This window comes from Psammomys obesus, unplaced genomic scaffold (assembly GCF_907164565.1).
Source record: "Psammomys obesus unplaced genomic scaffold, mPsaObe1.curated_primary_1811, whole genome shotgun sequence".
Taxonomy (NCBI): Eukaryota; Metazoa; Chordata; class Mammalia; order Rodentia; family Muridae; genus Psammomys; species Psammomys obesus.
Window position 1 is genome coordinate 4,431,246 of NW_026591872.1, and position 21,335 is coordinate 4,452,580.

At 37.2% G+C, this 21,335-nt stretch overlaps 1 protein-coding gene and 1 pseudogene across 4 annotated transcripts in view; one reads left to right on the forward strand and one right to left on the reverse strand.

The window, feature by feature from the left end:
• Thoc2 (THO complex subunit 2) overlaps positions 1-21,335 on the reverse strand; it is a 127,038-nt gene that overhangs the window by 71,151 nt on the left and 34,552 nt on the right. For all 4 annotated transcript variants that reach the window (XM_055612132.1, XM_055612131.1, XM_055612129.1 and 1 more), the window contains exons 6-7: positions 12,559-12,680; positions 11,691-11,824 (exon numbers count right to left, since the gene is read on the reverse strand). In XM_055612132.1, coding sequence (XP_055468107.1) covers positions 11,691-11,824; positions 12,559-12,680 — 256 coding nt within the window. The remainder of the gene's footprint in view (positions 1-11,690; positions 11,825-12,558; positions 12,681-21,335) is intronic.
• On the forward strand, positions 3,676-9,357 carry LOC129680483 (DNA repair protein SWI5 homolog; annotated as a pseudogene).

The following is a 21,335-nucleotide window of genomic DNA, read 5'->3' on the forward strand; positions in this document are numbered from 1 at the left end:
AGATAGATAGATAGATAGATAGATAGATAGATAGATAGATAGATAGATAGATGCATTATATGAAAGAAAATGAATGTATAAATGAATGAATGAATGAAACAAAAAGTTATGCCTAGGATGGTGGTACACGCCTTGAGTTCTATCATTTAGGAGGCAGAAGCAGGTGGATCTCTGAGTTCAAGGCTAGCCTGATCTACAGAGATAATTCCAGGATAGCAAGGGCTACACAAAGAAAACATTTTATTATTGGTGTTGTATTGTCACAGGCAGTAGTAGCAGTATTGTTACTACAATAAGAAAAGGTTTAGATGAAGGAGAAAGCCAAGTAGCTTTCCTTTTAAAGAGATTTTCTAAAAAGTTGATAGTTGACAATATGAATCTGGAGTGAATAAATTTTATATTCAGATTCTACCAAGCACTCTCAAAATAACATAGTCAAAAGAGTTGAATGTCCACAAATCTTTCAAAGAATTGTTTGGCTTCACTTTTTTTCTTTTTTTAAGTATTGCTCTGGTCATATTACAAGCAACTAAAAGAACCGATGACATTGAAATAGAAAAGACTCTCATCCTACTTTTCCACACCAACTCTTCAACCTTCGATACCAACAAATGAAACTGTGGTACAACAAAACTAAAAACAGCTTCTGGATGACCCAGTTAAAGAGATGAGACAATGTAAGAAAGAATACAATATTCCAAAGTGAATAGAAAAGCTTTGGAAATTCAAGTCATTGATTAAGCAGCTACAAACTTTCAAGGAAAAAAAGGTAACACACAGAAAAGAAGCCAAGCCAAACACACATAGATAAAGCCAAATGGCTCCCTGGTGAGGAAAGGTAAGCAGAAGCCCCATTTAGAAGGTAAGGTACTCCAACCTGTTCAAAAGAGACTGGCAGGCCTACTTTGCAGCAAGCCCACAGGCCTCACAAGCCTCAAATCCAGACGCATATTTTAAAGACAATAAAATGACAGCCAAGGGCAGAAATCTCATTTTTGACACTTTGTGACTCAGAGTGCAGAATTAAACTTTTGCTTAAAACTGAGCAATGCTGGGTGCCTGAAGAATGAGAATGCTAATTCCAGGTGTAGGAGGATTAGAGCAATAAACAACTATGGATGGTATATGGGTGCTTTCTTTTCTTCTATCTCCCTAACAGAGATACGTCCGGGTTGAAGTATACCACACATCAAATGGAGTTAACAGGTATCTATAGAACAGTCTATCAAACAGATACAGAACACACATCCTTACAAGCAATCAATGGAGCCTACTAGAAATACAATACAAAACAAGTCTTCACACATAAAAAAAAGTAAAGGAGCCCTTTCATCAGATCATAGTGAAAAAAAATAAGCAACTGACAGCAAAAGAAATTATATAAACCACAAATACTTGGAAACTGAACGACAAACTCTAGGATAACTAAAATGGGCCACTGAAGAAACCAGAAAGAAAAAAAAAAATTCAAACTGAAAGCGCAGCTCACCAGAAGCTATGAGATACAGCTCAGGCAGTTTTAAGAAAAAAGATTATAACTATGAATGTTTACATTTTTATAATCAGTAAGCTTATGATACACTCCTAATGTCGCAGAAAAAAAAAATAAGAACAAGACAACCTGAAAAACAGTAGGTGGCAAAAAATACTAAAGATCGAGGCAAAAATTAATCAAATAGAGACTAAATAAACACAGAATCAACAAAACGAGAAAACGGTTCTATGAAATGACGGTGATTAACATACTAACCAAACAAAGCAAAGAAAGAACATTCACATCAGTAAAACAGAAAGGAAAGGGGGAATTTTACAACATAGTCTAATAAAATCCAGATGACCATACTTTGATAACTTTCATAATGACCTGGAGGGGACAAGAGCTCCAAAAGGAGATCAATAGAGCCAATAAAACTGAGCCCTGGTGGCCCTGCAGAGACTGATACCCAACCAAGGACAAGGCATGGAGAAGACCTAAAACCCAGTGGCTCAGATATAGCCCACAGACTCAATATCCAAGTGGGTTCCCTAATAAGGGGAGCAGGAGCTTTCTCTGGCATGAACTCAGTGACAAGCTCTCTGATCACCTCCCTCTGGGGGGTGCAGCCTTCCCAGGCCACAGAGGAAGACAAGGTAACCAGTCCTGATGAGACATGATAGACTAGGGTCAAATAGAAGGGGAGGAGGACCTTGCCTTACAAAGTGGACTAAGGGAGAGGCATAGGGCAAGAAGAAGGCGGGAGGGCGTGAATGGGAAGAGACAAGGAAGGGGGATACAGCTGAGATGCAAACTGAATAAACTATAATAAATGATAATAATAATAAATGAAAATAAAGAATGACGATAAGAAAAGAAAAAAACTGGAAAATCTAAAAAAAAAAAAACTAGATAAATTCCTAAACAGGTAAGATCCATCAAAATCAAATAAAGAAGATATAAACAATTTAAATTTAGTATTAATAAGCAATGATATTGAAACAAAAAGCACCTGCCAAAAAGAAAAGCCCACAAATACACAGACTGAATCCCAAATGTTACCAATCATTTTAAGAAAGTGTCAATTAAAAAAAATTGCCAATATCAATACTCCTGAAACGGTTCCACAAAACAGGAGAGAAAAAAAAGTCAAACTCATCCTACAAAAATCAGCATTATCTTACTAGCAATAACAGATCAGAAAACAACAAAAGAACAGATCAATTTCCCTGAAAAAATACAGGTGTAAAATTTGTCCAAAAAGATATCTAGAAACCAAATTCAAGAACACATTAGTAAGATTATGGCCATGCATGGTGATGTACATACACCATTAATCCCAGCACATGGGAGGCACATTCAGGCCAATCTCTGAGACTGAGGACACCCTGATCTACAGAGCGAATTCCAAGCCAGCTGGGAGACATAGGAAAACTTTGTCTTACAAGGGAAATTAAAACTTCATTATAGAAGCACAAAAGATCCCAAACAGCAAAGCAATCCTTAGCATAAAAAGTAATGCTGATGAAAACATAATACCTGATTTCAGATTACACTACAGGAGAACACTAACAAATACTATATGCCCACAAATGAACTAGATGATCCAAAAATAAACCACAGCCATGGAATTTCTGACAAAATAGCCAGAAACATATATTGAAAAAGAGATAGCCTTTTCAACAAATAGTGCCAGGAAAACAGGGTATCAACATGTAGAGGAAGGTAGATACACATCTCTCTTCCTCCACAAAGTAATTCCAATGGATCAAATACCTTAATGTAAGACCTGAAACTTTTAAACACTAGAGGAAAATACTAGGCATAGACAAGGACTTTCTGAAAAGAACTCCAATGGCACAAAAAAAATAATCCCTAGAATTGACAAATGAAATTTAAAAGCTTCTGCCCAGCAAATTAAATGATCACCACAGTAAAAAGACAGTCTATGGAACAGAAAAAAAAATTGCCAACTACTTATCAAATGAGAGATTAGTAAGTAAAATATATAAGAATTACAAAAATTAAAAAGCCCCCCCCCAAAAAAAATCACGGCATCAACAAGTGAACACCTCAAGCAAATGAACAGCTTGCAAAAGAAGAAATGCAGATGGAAAATACTTGAAAACATGTTCAACCTCCTTAGCCATCCAAAATATGCAATGAAAACTGCTTTGATAGGCTATTTCATCCTTGTCAGAATGACTCTCACCAAGAAAACAATCAACATGAAAACACTGGTGAGGATTCAAGAAACCCTTATTCATTGTTGGTGGGAATGTAAAATGGTTCAGTCACCATGCAAGCTAGTATGAAAGTTCCTCAAAAACACTAAAGTACTATACAAAACAATAGTACTACACCCAGGTAGTTAAGAAAAAGACACCAAATTCAATATACTATGAATATATGTGCACATTCATGTTTAGTGCTGTACTATTTGTGATAGCTAATAGAAATGAAACTAGCATAGATGTTCATCTTCAGATAAACAAATTTAAAAAAAAATACACAAGAGCTTGACCAGCCATAAATAAAAAAATAAAACACTACATTTGCAAAATTGGAATGAGATTATCATTATATTAAATGAAGTAAGTCAGATTCAGAAATAAAAATTAAATATGGATTCTTTCATATAAGGAGTCAAGATATAAATGTTTCTTCCTCTCTTCTCCCCACTTCTCTGGAGAAAGGTAATCCTAACCAAAGGGAGGAAGAGCTCTTAAGAAAGGGGTAATGAAATTCATATATCATAAAGCCAGAAGTAAGGACTATTGTGGATCAGCAAGAGGTTTCTGAAAGGATAAGAAGAGAATATAACAAATTATGTATATGCAAGCGCATGTGCATAAAAGTTGAGGGGAAAAGAATATCCTAATAAAAATCATTACTTTATACACTAAAAATAATAACTTTACAATAATAATGAAGGTATTCAGTTCTAATTACGAAGGAAAATTTTTTTAAATTTTTATTTTTTTATATTAATTACAGTTTATTTACCTTGTATCTCATCCTCCCTCCCTCATCTCCTCCCTGCCACTCTCTAAGTTCACTGACAGGGGCGAGCCTCCCTCCCCTTCCCTCTGACCCTAGGTTATCAGGTCTCATTAGGACTGGCTGCAATGTCCTCTTCTGTGGCCTAGGAAGGCTGCTCCTCCCTCAGGGAGGAGGGGAGGAGATTAAAGAGACAGCCACTAAGTTCTTGTCAGAGACAGTCCCTGTTCCCCTTACTAGGGAACCCACTTGGATAGTGAGCTGCCATGGGCTACATCTGAGCAGGAGTTCTAGGATATATGCAAACATGGTCCTTGGTTAGAAAAACAGTCTCAGAAAAGACCCCTGTGCCCAGATATATTTGGTCCTTGTGGATCTCCTGTCTTCTCCAGGTCTTACTAACTACCCTTAAATGATTCCCTGCACTCTGCCCAAAGTTGGTTATGAATCTCAGCATCTGCTTTGATACACTGCTAGGTAGAGTCTTTCAGAGGCCCTCTATGGTAGGCTCCTGTCCTGTTTCTTGTTTTCTCCTACTTCCAATGTCAATCCCATTTGTCTTTCTAAGTGAGGATTGATCATCTTACCCCTAGTCCTCTTTCCTGTTTAGCTTCTTTGGGTGTACAGATTTTAGTATGTTTATCCCATCTTTTAGGTCTAGTACCCACTTATAAGTGAGTATATACTGTGTGTGTCTTTCTGCTTCTGGGATACCTCACTTAGGATGATCTTTTCTAGATACCTCAGTGGGTAATTATGAAGTTAAAAGCCTAAGCCAAAAAGATCAACTAAATCTAAAATGAAGAAGAATCACTTCCATTCTCCAATGTTAAGCTCAAATAAACTTACTTATGACGTATTTTGCCCTAAATTTTTTATATATTCCAAGAATAAACAAACAATGATCTGCCAGTCAAATCTACTTGACTGTTGGCTATTGTAAATAAAGTTTTAATAAAAGTTTCATCTTTTTTATGTGCTACCTGTATCTGCTTTCACCATACAATGGACCACATATCCAAAAAGTATTTACTTTCAGCCTTTACAGAAAAACAGTAAGGTAACCCAGGCAGAATGAAATATGCCTATAATTGCAAAAGTCAAGAGGTTGAGGCAAGTAAATCAAAATTCCAGATCGGGCTGAGTGACATGCAAGAAACAAAACTCAAAAGAAAAGAAAATGAAAGAAGAAAAGGTGTTTGCTGAACACTGACTCAGATGAAACCATTTCGATCATTTTTTTTTGTTGTTGTTGTTGTTTTGTTTTGTTTTGTTTTTAAACTGTGTATATTTTGGGTATTGAAAATGTTTGGGTATATGTTAATAGCTTAATTCGGAAAAAAAAATGAGGCCACCTCTATTTCTCCTCTGATTGATAAAATATTCAGTATATCAGCCACCTTGATGTAAAATTCACTTGAAAGGATCTATGCGTTTGTAGTCTACTAATAATTTTTCATCCTTACTTAATAAGTTGCTCTTATTCACTGTCAGACATTAGATAGCAATCACCACCACACAATACTAGCAGTTCTGCTTCTGGGCTTATTTACACAGTCAACAGCAGAGGCTAAATGGTTACATGTACTTTCATCTGTCAGAATCTTCAAAGATGATAAGTGAGGATTTACCCAGATCAAATCAAGTTTCCGGAATACAACAGTACACAATGTACATACCTTCCAAAGTAGGTATCAGTTTCTCACAATGGCTAATGAACATCAGACCTAAGATAGTTTTGTATGGAGTATTACCTAAATAGATTGTTCATTAAGAGAAAACAATGGAAAGGAACATAGAGAAACATACACAAAGACACCATAAAAAAAAACAAAAACAGGATGCTGTACAGCTGAAGTGTATTGCTCAGATAAGACAACTGCACTAAGAGTAGATATAATTAAATTAAACAATGAAAAAATATTCAATTAAATTAAATCTTTAACCTATATTTCTACAAGAAAGTTCCTTTTTCAACCACCAGAGGGAACAGATATCTAGCCATAAAAAAAAAAAACAAACAAACAAACAAAAAAAAACACTGAGTCAGGGATCTAAGCTTTCTAAATGTATTTATGACGGAGAACAGGGGCTAGTAATCACTATAAACACCACAAGAAAAGGGCAGGATATCTATTAACTCTCCATTTAGTTATTTATTTAACAGCAATTAAGCCCTAAGAATTGGGAACTGAACAAAGCAAAAAAAAAAAAAAAAAAAAAAAAAAAAAAAAAAAAAAAAAAAAAAAACCACTGTACTCACAGAGCTTACATTCAGCTGATGGTAGATACATAAAACTCAATGTCTAAGTTTGTTCTAAGACTGCCTTAAGGATGCCAAAATCAACAGATGCTACCGTCTGTTATATAAAGTGGAACAAAATGAGTAATAATTGATATAAATGTTCTTACATACTTTAAATCAGAAAAAGATTAGTAATAAGAACTAATACAACATAAACTCTAGTAACGGATTTTCCAATGAATATTTTCAACCTTGTAGAAACAGAGGACCAATTATACTTGATATTCTGGTAAGTGCTAACAAGAAAAAATAACCTGAGAAAAATAAGCAATACTGAGAGTGGTAGCCAGGGCAGCCATGAGAAGATGGTATCTGAGTGTATCTGTTTTACTGTACTTTATAGGATGCCAGATGGATTAGAATAAATGCAGACCAAGAAATCAAATTGTTTACACTTACGGATTATCTGTAAGTGGAACATGAGCATGAAGTGGAGATGTTGTCACATTGTTCTACAGAGATAATAACCTCTTTTCTATGAGCAAAGTTGACGAAAAGAAGTGAACATTTTCCAGTTACATAAAAGCATACCTTCAAGAAAGTTGTTCTTTGAAATACTCTCAAAATAACAAAGAGATAAAAAAAGGTAAAAACCCGAAAAAGTAAGAAAGACAGAAAAAAAAAAAAACAGGATAAAGAATCAAGCATATAAAGGACATAAAATGAAAGCAAATGCCAAGAGGGTTTCAATAATATAAGACCTTAAGAAGGAAGGAACACTATCTTAAGTAAGGACATAACACAATACACAAGAAAGAAAAAAGTACAATATGGCAGTACTGACAAGCTTCATAAATTAGAGAAAAGAGAAATCTGTGGGAATAAAATACACAAACTACTCTGGAAAGAAATTTGTACTTAGAAGAGTTTTGACAAAAGGTCACTGAGACAGTCAAGAGTCCTTCCGGGCTACAGGCTCACTCATTTGATTTTCAGTTACCATAGGACAAAAGTAAAAAATAAACTAGATAGGCCACCAGAACCTGACTTCAAAGAAAAAGGTAAATTTCAATTAAATGTAGCCTGAACTTGTACACTGGGAATCATCAAAATTCAAGCCAAAGAATAAGAAAGACTAAAAAAAATACAGCTTTATTTGAATGCCTACATAAAGCATTAGAAGAAAGGAATAAGGATTCAGTCAACTTGTGTACCTTAGTCTGATATAAACTCCAAAAATGAACAGGAAAAAAAAAGTTGAGAGTAACTGGCAGGTAACTTATAACCAATGATGCACAAAACAATATTCTTCCTGGGTATCATAAAACATATGATTTGATGCAACTACAAAATATTTGCTAGGTAGAACACCACCTGATAAATAATCCAGCGTGTCTTGCCAATCTTAGAAAAATAATAAGACAAATGCTATTTTAAAACTAGAGAGAACAGAATTTAGTATGATTATCCTATATGACTAATAACCACTTATAAGTGAGTATATACAATGTGTGTCTTTCTGCTTCTGGGATACCTCACTCAGGATGATCTTATCTAGTTTCTACAATTTCTCTGCAAATTTCATGATTTCCTTGTCTTTAATTGCTGAGTAGTATTCCATTGTGTAAATTTACCAGAATTTCTGTATCCATTCCACAACTGAGGGCTATCTGCATTGTTTCCAGATTCTAGCTATTACAAATAAAGCTGTTACGAAATTTGCTGAGCAAATTTCTTTGTATACTTGAACGTATTTTGGAAATATGCTTAGGGGTGGTATAGCTGGATCCTGAGGTAGCACTATTCCTAATTGTCTGAGAAAGTGCCAGATTGATTTATAGAGTGGCTGTACAAATTTACATTACCACCAGCAATGGAGGGTCCCCCTTTTTTCACATCCTCTTCAGCATGTATTGTCACTTGAGTTTTTAGTCTTAGCCATTCTGATGGTTGTGAAGTACAATCTCAGGGACGTTTTGATTTGCATTTCCTGAATGACTAAAGACTTTGAGCATTTCTTGAAGTGTTTCTCTGCCACTCGAAATTCCTCTATTAAGCTAAGCCAGAAGGAGGACCATGGGTAAAATGCTCAATTCTCATTTAGAAACTCAAACGGGATAGACCTTGGAAGATGGAGAAAAGAGAGAACAGAACAGGAGCATAGATGGCCTCTGAAAGACTCAACCCAGCAGGGTATTAAAACAGATGCTAACTCTCGTTGCTAAGGCAGCCGTTTAACCCCAACCCTGGACCCTTCCGATGATCGTCCGTTGCCCCTCCAAGTACCTCGGACCTCAGGGCTCAGGAGGTCTGAGGCAGAACTCAACCAAATTTGCCATGCGGCCTTCCAATCACCGCGGTCATCTCCCCATCCTAAACAGGCTGATGAGATCACTGAAGAGTCTTGATCTCTGACACTCAGAAACTGAAGGAGAAGCGAGACATGCTGGACAGGGAGATTACCCAGTTGGTATCAGAGGGCTACTGTGTGAATGAACTGGAGAAACATATCTCCCTCCTCCATGAGTACAATGATGTCAAGGATGTAGCACAGATGCTACTGGGCAAACTGGCTGTGACCTAAGGTGTAACTACCAAGGACCTGTATCAAGATTTTGATCTAGACCTGAATGACTGAGCAGAATTGTGAGATTTCATCCACAGCACAGTCCACAGGGACAAGTGGATGGGAACATGAAGAGCGGAGAGCCCAGACAGTACATTTACATGGTTTCCAGATTAAAAAAACAAACAAACAAACAAACAAAAAAAAAACACTAGAAATCCAAAATTTTTTAAAGAGCCCAAACTAAATTTGGGGCGGGTCCTAGAAAAGAGGGGTGTTGGGAAGGGTCCGATTTGTTAGTGCCAAGGTTTCTAAATATACTTGTGCATGGAAAAAAAAAAAAAAAAAACAGATGCTAAGACTCATAGCCAAACTTTGGGCAAAGTATAGGAAATGTTATGAAAGAAGGGGGAGATAGAAAGACCTGGAGGGAAAAGGAGCTCCACAAGGAGCTCAGAGGACATTTTTGAGACTGTGAAAACTCTGGAGTCTTTTCTGAGACTGATACCCCAACCAAGGACCATGCATGGAGATAACCTAGAACCCCTACACAGATGAAGCCCATGGCAGCTCAGTATCCAAGTGGGTTCCCTAGTAATGGGAACAGGGATTGTCTCTGACATGAACTCAGTGGATGGCTCTTTGATCACCTCCCCTTGACGGGGAAGCAGCCTTACCAGGCCACAGAGGAAGACAATGAAGCCAGTCCTGATGAGACCTGATAAGTCAGGGTCAGATGGAAGGGTAGGAGGACATCCCCTAACAGTGGACTGGGGAAGGAGAATGAGAGGAGAAGAGGAAGGGAGGCCATAATTGGGAGGGATTGAGGAAGGGTGCTACAGCTGGGATACAAAGTGAATAAACTGTAATAAATAAAACATTAAGATAAATGTGTTTTAATGGGAAAAAACTAGAGAGAACATTTTTCTGCTATATTCTTACAACATCCTGCTACTTTCAAAAATAAAGATAAAATATGTAATAAAGTCCCTCATGAATGAGTAAATCAAGCTCAAAAGGATTATATATCACCAGGATTCAAGAGTTTTCTAAACATTTTATTAAAATGTTATTTATTTTCTACCCTCTATAAAAATGTCTGAGAAGAGACTTTCGAAGGACCCCTGTGGAGGGTTCCTGTCCTATTCCTTGTCTTTTCCTCCTTCCAATGTCTATCCTGTTTGACCTTCTGAGTGAGGTTTCAGCTTCTTCCCTAGGATCCTCCACGTTTAGCTTCTTTAGGACTATAGATTTTAGTATATTTATCCTATATTCTATGACTAATACACATTTACAGTGAGTATATATCATATTTGTCTTTCTGCTTCTGGGATACCTCACTCAGGATGATCTTTTCTACTTCCTATCATTGGCCTACAAATTCCTTGATTTCCTTGTTTTTAATTGCTGAGTACTATTCCCTTGTGTAAATGTACCACAATTTCTGTATATTGAAGGAGATACTGAGACTTACAGCCAAACTTTGGGCAGAGTGCAGGAAACCTCATGGAAGAAGAGAGAGAGATAAAGACATGAAGAGGACAGAAACTCCACATGTAGAACAATAGAACCAAAATACCTTGGCCTAGAAAGGCCTACAGAGACCAATACTCCAACCAAGGACCATGCGTGGAGAGGACCTAGATCCCATGTTTAAAGGAATCCCATAGGTTGCTCAGTTTCCAAGTGGGTTCCCTACTAAGGGAACAGGGGCTGTCTCTGACATAGACTCAATGGCCAGCTCTTTGATCACCTCTCCCTGGGTGGTACAGCCTTGCCAGGCAACAGAAGAAGATGATGTAGCCAGCCTTGATGAGACCGGATAGGCTAGGGTCAGATAAAAGGGGAGGAGGGCCTCCCCTATCAGTGGACTAAGAAAGGGGCATAGGGGGAGAAGAGGAAGGGTGAGTAAGACTGGGAGGAGACGAGGAAGGGGGCTATAGGCAGGATATAAAGTGAATAAATTATAATAAATAGATACATAGATAAGTAGATAGATTGATAGACTGATAGATAAATGAAGGAAGGAATAAATGAATGAATGAATGAACAAATAAATGAGTGAATGAATTGCTTTAAAAGAAATGTCTGAGAAAGAGTTAAAATTTACAAACATAAGTGTTCAAAAGAACATGAGAACTAATATACAAGCAGGTAAAATGACAAAAACATTTTTCATAATGATCATGATAAATTTTATAAATACTGAAAATAAAAGTTATGTAAATTCAGGTTTGGGGGTTCTTTTTTTTGTTTCTTGAAAAAGGCTCTCCTGTTTTGCAGGCTGGACACACTCGCTAAATAGCTGAGGATGATTCATTTTGTCTTTATCAGTATCTTCCAAAAGTTAAAAATAAAGCTTATCTTAATAACATACAGTATATGTAGACACAAGTATTGCTTACCTATTAAAGATTTGATATTTTCTAATATTAAATCACTAGTAATATTTCCAGATAAATCTTGTCCCAGTTCAGCAATCAGCTTGGCATAACCTTCATTCTCTTCTCTTAATAAATTGAATTTTTGCTGCTTATAACTGAAATCAGAAATATTATTAAAAGGATAAAATTAATTTCAATTATCAAGCTTGCATAATGTAATGTATGCTCTCTGGCTATTACTAACTTAAAACAATCATGAGACTGGCTATTACAGTTTAACTTGTTACATATCATTTAGCCTAAGAAGCAATTAGTTAACAAAAGAACACACGAACATACAAATATTTCCATGACTGATTGTGAATATGCTCTGAATATGGCCATATTTATAAAATATTTAGTGCTAACAACCAGAGAGTTTAATATGGGTCTGGAGAAAAAGCCCAGCAGTTTAAAAGCACTTGCCACTCTTTCAGAGAATTCAAAATCAATTGCCAGAACCTTTATGAGGCAGCTCACAACTTCCATATATGTTCAGCTTGAGGAATACTCCAATTCTTCTGGTTTCTGAGGGCACCTGTACATACTGCAGATACACACACACACACACACACACACACACACACACACAACATACATACATTATTTAAAATACATCTTATCAAAAAGAATGTTATCTCAAACTAAATATGGACAAAGTTAACACAGAGATAACTCACTGAAAATTCAGATAACTCACTGAAAATTCAACAATTTAAGTTTTAGAAGAAAAAAATGCTAACTACAAACAAAAAAATAGCCTTCAAAGACCCTTTAAAAACTGCTACTATTCAAAATGAGAAAGAAACATTCACCTATTTGATTTGTAACATAAACTACATATACTTACAAGAGTTTTGTCTTTATTTTAACTGACTTTTGGTTGAATTGCTGTGACTGTTTGATGAGCCCTAATGATTCCAAAGTTTCTGGATCCAAGCGTTCCTTCAGAACTGTGTCTGAAACTAAGTACTGCATTAAAACATATTAAACACCATTTATTCTTTAGCATTCCAACTATGTCACCAATCTTTAAAATAATCAAAATAATCTTTCCAATGATAAAAATACAAAATCACATTATCTCATTATAAAGATTAGAATTTCATTCACCAAAATTACTGTGAAAATATCAAAGTATAAAATGTATAGCTCATTCAAAAAGCTCTTTAAAATTACATATTGCTATACACAGCTTATAAAGAGTAAAAATAAGATTATATTTCATTACATTCAGTCTGTCTTAACTCAATTTTCACTTAACATAGTAAGTTAGCATTCTACACTTTCTACAGTAAACCAAACAGTAATATAGCAAAGACAAAAACTTTCTTCTAAATCTAAGTACTATTTTCCTTAGTTCTAATCTTATGAAAATGAAGCGGATTCCTAAACAATTATGACTTCCATTTTTGTAGGAGAAGGTTGTTGTTTGTTTAAAGACGGTGTCTACTGTATCCCAGGTTGTCTTTTAATTTACTGTAGCTGAGGATGATCTTGAGCTTCTGATCTGCCACCATCTCCCAAGTGCTGAGACTATAAGCATATGTCACCATACCCAATCAATCAGGTACTGGGGATAGATCCCTAGGTTTCACACATGCTAGGGAAGCATTTTATCAACTAAGCCACACCCAGAGACCAATTTTTTATTTTTATTACACTTTATTCACTTTGTATCTCCACTGTAGCCCCTCCCTTATTCCCTCCCAATCCCACCCTCTGTCCCTCTTCTCCTCCCAAGGGCCTCCCCAAGTCCACTGATAGGGGAGGACCTCCTCCCCTTCACTCTGACCCTAGCCTATCAGGTCTCATCAGGATTGGCTGCATTCTCTTCCGCTACAGACTCATAAGGTTGCTCCCCCCTTAGGGGAATGTCATCAAAGAAGCAGCCACTGAGATCATGTTAGAGATAGTCCCTGTTCCCCCTACTAGGGTACCCACTTGGATACTGAGTTGCCATGGGCTACATTTGTGCAGGGGTTCTAGGTCATCACCATGCACGGTCCTTGGTTGGAGTATCAGCCTCAGAACAGAGCCTTGTGCCCAGATATTTTGGTTCTGTTGCTCTCTTTATGGAGCTTCTGTACCCTCCAGGTCTATCTTCTCCTCCTTCTTTCATAAGATTCCCTGCACTCTGCCCAAAGTTTGGATACGAGTCTCAGAATCTACTTCAGTAACCTGCTAGGTACAGTCTTTCAGAGGCCCTCTTTGAAGCTCCAGTCCTCTTTCCTGTTTTCTCCATCTTGCAATGTCTATTTGCTTATCTGGATGAGGATTGATCATCTTCCCTAGGAGCCTCCTTGTTGTTTGGATTTCTTAGGACTATAGATTATAATATGTTTAGCCTATATTACATGGCTAATATCCACTTATAAGTTAGTACAAACCATATGTGTCTTTCTGTTTCTGGGATACCTCAGTCAGAATGACTTTTTCTAGTTTCATCATTTGCCTATACATTACATGATTTCCTTATTTTTAACTGCTTAGTAGTAAGTATTCCATTGTGTAAATGTACCACAATTTCTGTATCCATTTCTCAACTGAGGGACACCTGGGTTGCTTCCAGATTCTGTCTATTACAAATAAAGCTACTAGCAACCTGGTTGAGCAAATGCCCTTGTTGTATACTTGAGCATATTTTGGATATATGCCTAGAAGTGGTATAGCAAGATCTTGAGGTAGCACTATTCCTAATTTTCTGAGAAAGTACCAGATTGATTTCCAAAGTGGTTGTACAAGTATATATTCCCACAGCAGTGAAGGAGGGTTCTCCTTTCTCCACATCCTCTCCAGAATGTGTTGTCACTTGAGTTTGTAATCTTAACCACTCTGATGGGTGGAAGGTGAATTCTCGAGAACTATGTTGAAGAAATATGGAGAAAATGGGCAGCCTTGCCTTGTCCCTGATTTCAGTGGGATTGATTTAAGTTTCTCTCCATTTAATTTTATGTTGGCTATAGCCTTCCTATATATTACCTTTACTATGTTCAGATTTGCATTTCCCTGATGATTGAGGACATTGAGTATTTCTTTAAGCGTTTCTCTGCCAATCGATATTCCTCTATTGAGAGTTCTGTAGTCCATTTTTTAATTGGATTACTTCACTTGTTGCTATTTAACTTCTTGAGTTGTTTATTTATTTTGGGTATTGACAATATGTCAGATAGAGTGTTGGTGAAGATCTTTTCCCAGTCTGTAGCCTGTCATTTTGTTCTGTTGACAGTGTCCTTTGCTTTACAGAAGCTTTTCAGTTTCATGAGAACCCATTTATTGGTTGTTGATCTTACAGCTTGTGCTTTGGTGTTCTGTTCAGGAATATGTACGCTATACCAATGAGTTCAAGGCTCTCTCTCACTTTTGCTTCTAAAAAATTTAATGTGTCTGGTTAATAATGAGGTCTTTGAACCACTTGGAGTTTATTTTTGTGTAGGGTGAGAATTATGAATTTATCTGCAGTTTTAAACATGTAGATATCCAGTTAGACCAGCACCATTTGATGAAGATGCTATATTTTATATACTGTATAGTTTTGACATCTTTGTCAAAAATCAGGTTCCATAAGTATGTGGGTTTATTTCTGAGTCTTCTATTCAATTCCATTGATCCACCAGTCTGTTTCTATGACAGTACCATGCAATTTTTATTACCGTTTCTCTGTAGTATAGCTTGAGATCAGGGATGGAGATACCTCCAGAAATCTTTTAGAGGATTTAGCTATTCTGGGTTTCTTCATATATTTCATATGAAGTTGAGAATTTTTCTTTCAAGGTCTTTAAAGAATTGTGTTCGTAATTTAATGAGAATTGCATTGAATCGACAGATTGCTTTTGGTAAGATGGCCAGTTTTACTATGTTAATCCTGCCAAACCATGAGCCTGGGAGATCTTTCTATCTTCTGATATCTTCTTCTATTTCTTTCTTCAGAGACTTTAAGTATTTTTATGAGTCACTGACTTGCATGGTTAGAGTTACACCAAAGTACTTTACGTCCTTTGTGGCTATTATAAACAGTGTTGTTTCACTAATTTCTTTCTCGGCCCATTTTCCTTTTATATACATGAGGGCTACTGCTGCTTTTTTTAGTTAATTTTGTATCCAGCCACACTGCTGAAGGTGTTTATCAGCTGTATGGGTTCCCTGATAGAATTTTTGGGGTCACTCATGTATACTATCTTATCATCTGCAAATAGTGATACTTCGACTTCTTCCTTTCCAATTTATAATCCCTTGACCTCCTTTAATTATCTTATTGCTCTAGCAAGGACTTCAAGAACTAAGGTGAACAGATATGGAGTGAGTGGGAAGCCTTGCTTTGTCCCTGATTTCAGTGGGATTGATTTAAGTTTCTCTCCATTTAGTTTGATGTTGGCTTGCTATATACTGTCTTTACTATGTTTAGGTAAGTACCTTGTACCCCTGATCTCTCCAGGATTTAAAACCCAAACGTTAGATTTTATCAAATGCTTTTTCATATCTAAGGAGATTATCATGTGTTTTCTTTAATTTTATATATAGTGGATTACATTGTTGGATTTCTGTATATTGAACCACCCTTGCATACTTTGAATTCTACTTGGTCATAGTGGATGATATCTTCAATTAGTTTTTAGATTCAGTTTGCAAGTATTTTGTTGAGTATTTTTATATCAATGTTCATGAAGTAGATTAGCCAGAAATTCTCTTTCTTTGTTGGGTCTTTGTGAGATTTAGGTATGAAGGTGAATGTGGCCTCATAGAATGAGTTTTGGTAGTGTTTTTTTCTGTTTCTATTTGTGGAACAGTCTGAAAAGTACTGCTGTTGGCTCTTCTTTGAAGGTCTCATAGAATTCTGCACTAAAACCATATTCCCCCCGGCTTTATTTGGATGGGAAACTTTTGATGACAGCTTCTATTTCCTTAGGGGATACAGGACTATTTAATTTATTTACTTGGTCTTGGTACAGCTATGTTAAGTGGAATCGATCAAGAAAATTGTTCAAGGACCATGTATGGATGCAACCTAGAACCTCTGCTCAGATGTAGCCCTTGGTAGCTCAGTATCCAAGTGGGTACCCTAATAAGGGGAACAGGGACTATTTCTGACATGAACTCAATGGCGGGCTCTTTGACATCCCCCTCCTACTGCCGAGGGAGGAGCAGCCCTGTTAGGCCACAGAGGAGGACTTTGCAGCCAGTCCTGAAGATACCTGATAAACGAGTATCAAATGAAAGGGGAGGTGGTTCTCCTCTATCAGTGGACTTGGAAAGGGGTAGGGAGGAGATGAGGGTAGGAGGGTGGGATTGGGAGGCAAAGAGGAAGGGGGCTACAGCTGGGATACAAAGTTAACAAACTGTAACTAATATTAAAAAATAAAAATTTAAAAAAAGAAAATTGTCCATTTCATTTAGATTTTCAAATTCTGTGGCTTATAGGCTTTTGAAGACCTAATGATTCTTTGGATTTCCTTAGTGTCTGTGGTTATGCCCCCTTTTCACTTCTGATTTCGCTGATTTGGATTGTGTCTATCTGCCTTTTAGTTAGTTTGGCTAAGGGTTTATCTATCTTGTTTGTTTTTCTAAAAGAACCACTGCTTGGTTTCAGATTCTTTAAATTGTTTTGTTTGTTTCTAATTTATTGAGTTCAGCCCTGAGTTTGATTACTTCCAGCCATTTACTCCTCTTCTGAGTATGTGTTTCTCTCCCCCGCCCCGCCCAGGGCTTTCACATGAGCCATTAAGTTGCTTGAATGAAATGTTTTGATTTTCTTCTTGAAAGCACTTATTGCTATGAACTTTCCTCTCAACACTGCTTTCATTGTGTCCCATAAGTTTGGGTATGTTCAGACCTTCAAAGAAGTGCTCACACCAATTCTCCTCAAACTATTCCACAAAATAGAAACAGAAGGTACATTACCAAACTCATTCTATGAAGCAACAGTCACCCTGATACCTAAACCACACAAAGACCCAACAAAAAAAGAGAACTTCAGACCTATCTCTCTTATGAACACTGACGCAAAAATACTCAATAAAATACTTGAAAACCGAATCCAAGAACACATCAAAGATATCATCCACCACGACCAAGTAGGCTTCATCCCAGGCATGCAAGGGTGGGTCAACATACGGAAATCCATCAATGTAATCCACCACATAAACAAACTGAAGGAGAAAAACCACATGATCATCTCCTTAGATGCTCAAAAAGCATTTGACAAAGTCCAACACACATTCATGTTTAAAGTCTTGGAGAGATCAGGAATACAAGGCACATATCTAAACATAGTAAAGGCAATATACAGCAAGCCTATAGCCAACATCAAACTCAATGGAGAGAAACTTAAATCAATCCCACTGAAATCAGGGACAAGACAAGGCTGCCCACTCTCTCCATACCTCTTTAACATAGTACTTGAAGTCCTAACCTAAGCAATAAGACAACTAAAGGAGATCAAGGGGATACAAATCGGAAAGGAAGAGGTCAAAGTGTCACTATTCGCAGATGATATGATAGTATACATAAGCGACCCAAAAATTCAACCAGAGAACTCCTCCAGCTGATAAACACCTTCAGCAAAGTGGCAGGATACAAAATCAACTCAAAAAAATCAGAAGCCCTCCTGTATACCAAAGACAAAAGGGCCGAGAAAGAAATTAGGGAAACAACACCCTTCACAATAGCCACTAATAACATAAAGTACCTTGGTATGACTCAAACCAAGGAAGTGAAAGACCTGTTTGAGAAAAACTTCAAGTCTCTGAAGAAAGAAATTGAAGAAGATCTCAGAAGATGGAAAGATCTCCCGTGCTCATGGATTGTTAGGATTAACATACTGAAAATGGCCATCCTGCCAAAAGCAATCTACAGATTCAATGCAATTCCCATCAAAATACCAACTCAATTCTTTACAGACCTTGAAAAAAAGATTCTGAGCTTCATATGGAGAAACAAAAAACCCAGAATCTCCAAAACAATCCTGTACAACAACAGATCATATGGAGGTATCTCCATCCCTGATCTCAAGTTGTACTACAGAGCAATAGTAATAAAAACTGCATGGTATTGGCATAAAAACAGAAAGGAGGATCAATGGAACCGCATAGAAGACCCAGAAATAAACCCACACACCTATGAATACTCGATTTTTGACAAAGAAGCCAAAACCATTCAATGGAAAAAAGACAGCATCTTCAACAAATGGTGCTGGTCCAACTGGATGTCCACATGCAGAAAAATGAAAATAGATCTATATTTATCACCCTGCAGAAAACTAAAGTCCAAGTGGATCAAAGACCTCAACATAAAACCAGATACTCTAAATCTGTTAGAAGAAAAAGTAGGGAACAGCCTAGAACTCATTGGCACAGGAGACAACTTCCTGAACAGAACACCAACAGCACAGGCTCTAAGAGCAACAATCAATAAATGGGACCCATAAAACTGAAAAGCTTCTGTAAAGCAAAGGACATTGTCATCAAAACAAAACGACTGCCTACAGATTGGGAAAGAATCTTCACCAACCCTTTATCTGACAGAGGACTGATATCGAGTATATACAAAGAAGCTGAAAAGCAGCAAACCAAGTAATCCAATTAAAAAATGGGGAACAGAGCTAAACAGAGAATTCTCGACAGAGGAATATCGAATGGCAGAGAAACACTTAAAGAAATGCTCATCCTCATTAGCCATCAGGGAAATCCAAATCAAAATGACCCTTACACCCATCAGAATGGCCAAGATGAAAAACTCAAGTGACAACACATGCTGGAGAGGTTGTGGAGAAAGGGGAACCCTCCTCCACTGCTGGTGGGAATGTAAACTGATACAACCACTCTGGAAATCTATCTGGCGCTTTCTAAGACAATTAGGAATAGTGCTCCCTCAAGACCCAGCTATACCACTGCTAGGTATATACCCAAAGTTTGCTCAAGTACACAAAAGGGATATTTGCTCAACCATGTTAATACCAGCTTTATTTGCAATAGCCAGAACCTGGAAACAATCCAGACGTCCATCAATGGAGGAATGGGTACAGAAATTGTGGTATTTTTACACAATGGAATACTACTCAGCAATCAAAAAGGAGGAAATCATGAAATTTGCAGGCAATTGGTGGGATCTAGAAAAGATAATCCTGAGTGAAATATCCCAGAAGGAGAAAGACAAACACGGTATATACTCATTTATATAGACCTATAAGATGTGATAAACATAATGAAATCTGTACACCTAAAAAAGATAATCAAGAGAGCGGACATGGGGTAAGATGATCAATCCTCGTTTAGAAAGACAGATGGCATGTGCATTGAGCATATGACAGGAGTCTACTTAGCACATTTGAAAGACTCTAACTAGCAGTGTTTTCAAAGCAAAGAGTCATGACCAAACCTTTGGCAGAGAACAGGGAATCATAAGAAAGAAGGGGAATTAGTCTGATGGGGAAAGGATAGGAGCTCCACAAGCACCAAACATATCTGGGCACAGGGTCTTTTCTGAGACTGACATTCAACCAAGGACCATGTATGGATATAACCTAGAACCTCTGCTCAGATGTAGCCTGTGGTAGCTCAGTAACCAATTGGTTTCCCATAGTGAGGGGAACAAGGACTATTTCTAACAGGAACTCAATGACTGGCTCTTTGGCCTCCTCACCCCCCAAGGGAGGAGCAGTCCTGTTAGGCCACGGTGGAGGGCTTTGCAGCCAGTCCTGAAGATACCTGATAAAACAGGATCAGATGAATGGGGAGGAGGTCCCCCCTATCAGTGGACTTGGCAAGGGGCACAGTGGAGAGGAGGGAGGGAGGGAGGGACTGGGAGGGAATGAGGGATCGGGACACGGCTGGGATACAGAGTTAATGAAATGTAACTGATAAGAAAAAAATAAAATCTAAATAAATAAATAAATAAATAAATAAATAAATAAATAAATAAATAAATAAATAAATAAATAAATGAATGAATGAATAAAGTAAAAAGTTTGGGTATGTTGTGCCTTCATTTTCATTGAATTCTAGTAAGTCTTTAATTCCTTTATTTCTTCCCTGACCCAGCTGTCACTGAGTAGAGTGGTTCAGTTTCCATGCGTGTGTAGGCTTTTTTGCTTTTTCTCTTGTTGAGTGGTCTGATAGGATAAAAGTGATTATTTCAATATTCTTGTATCTGTTGAGGCTTGCTTTGTGACCTTCTATATGGTCTCTTTTGGACAAGTTCCATGAGGTGCTGAGAAGGTAACTTATTTTGTGTTTGGGTGAAAGGTTCTGTAGATGTCTCTTAGGTCAATTTGATTCAAGACATCTCTTCGACTCATTGTTTATTTTCTGTTTTGTTGACCTTTCCTTTGCTGAGAGTGGGATGCTTAAGTCTTTCACTATTATTTTGTGGGGATCTATTTGTGGTTTAAATTTTATTAATGTTTCTTTTACAAAAGTGGATGCCCTTGTATTTGGGACACAGATGTTCAGAATTGTGATATCTTCTTGGTGGAAGTTTCCTTTGATGAGTATGATATGACCTTCCTGATGTCTTTTGATTAATTCTAGTTGAAAGTCTATTTTATTAGATGTTAGAATGGCTACTCCTGCTTGCTTCTTAGGTCCATTTGCTTGGAAAACAGACTTCAAGCCCTCTGCTCTCAGGTAATGT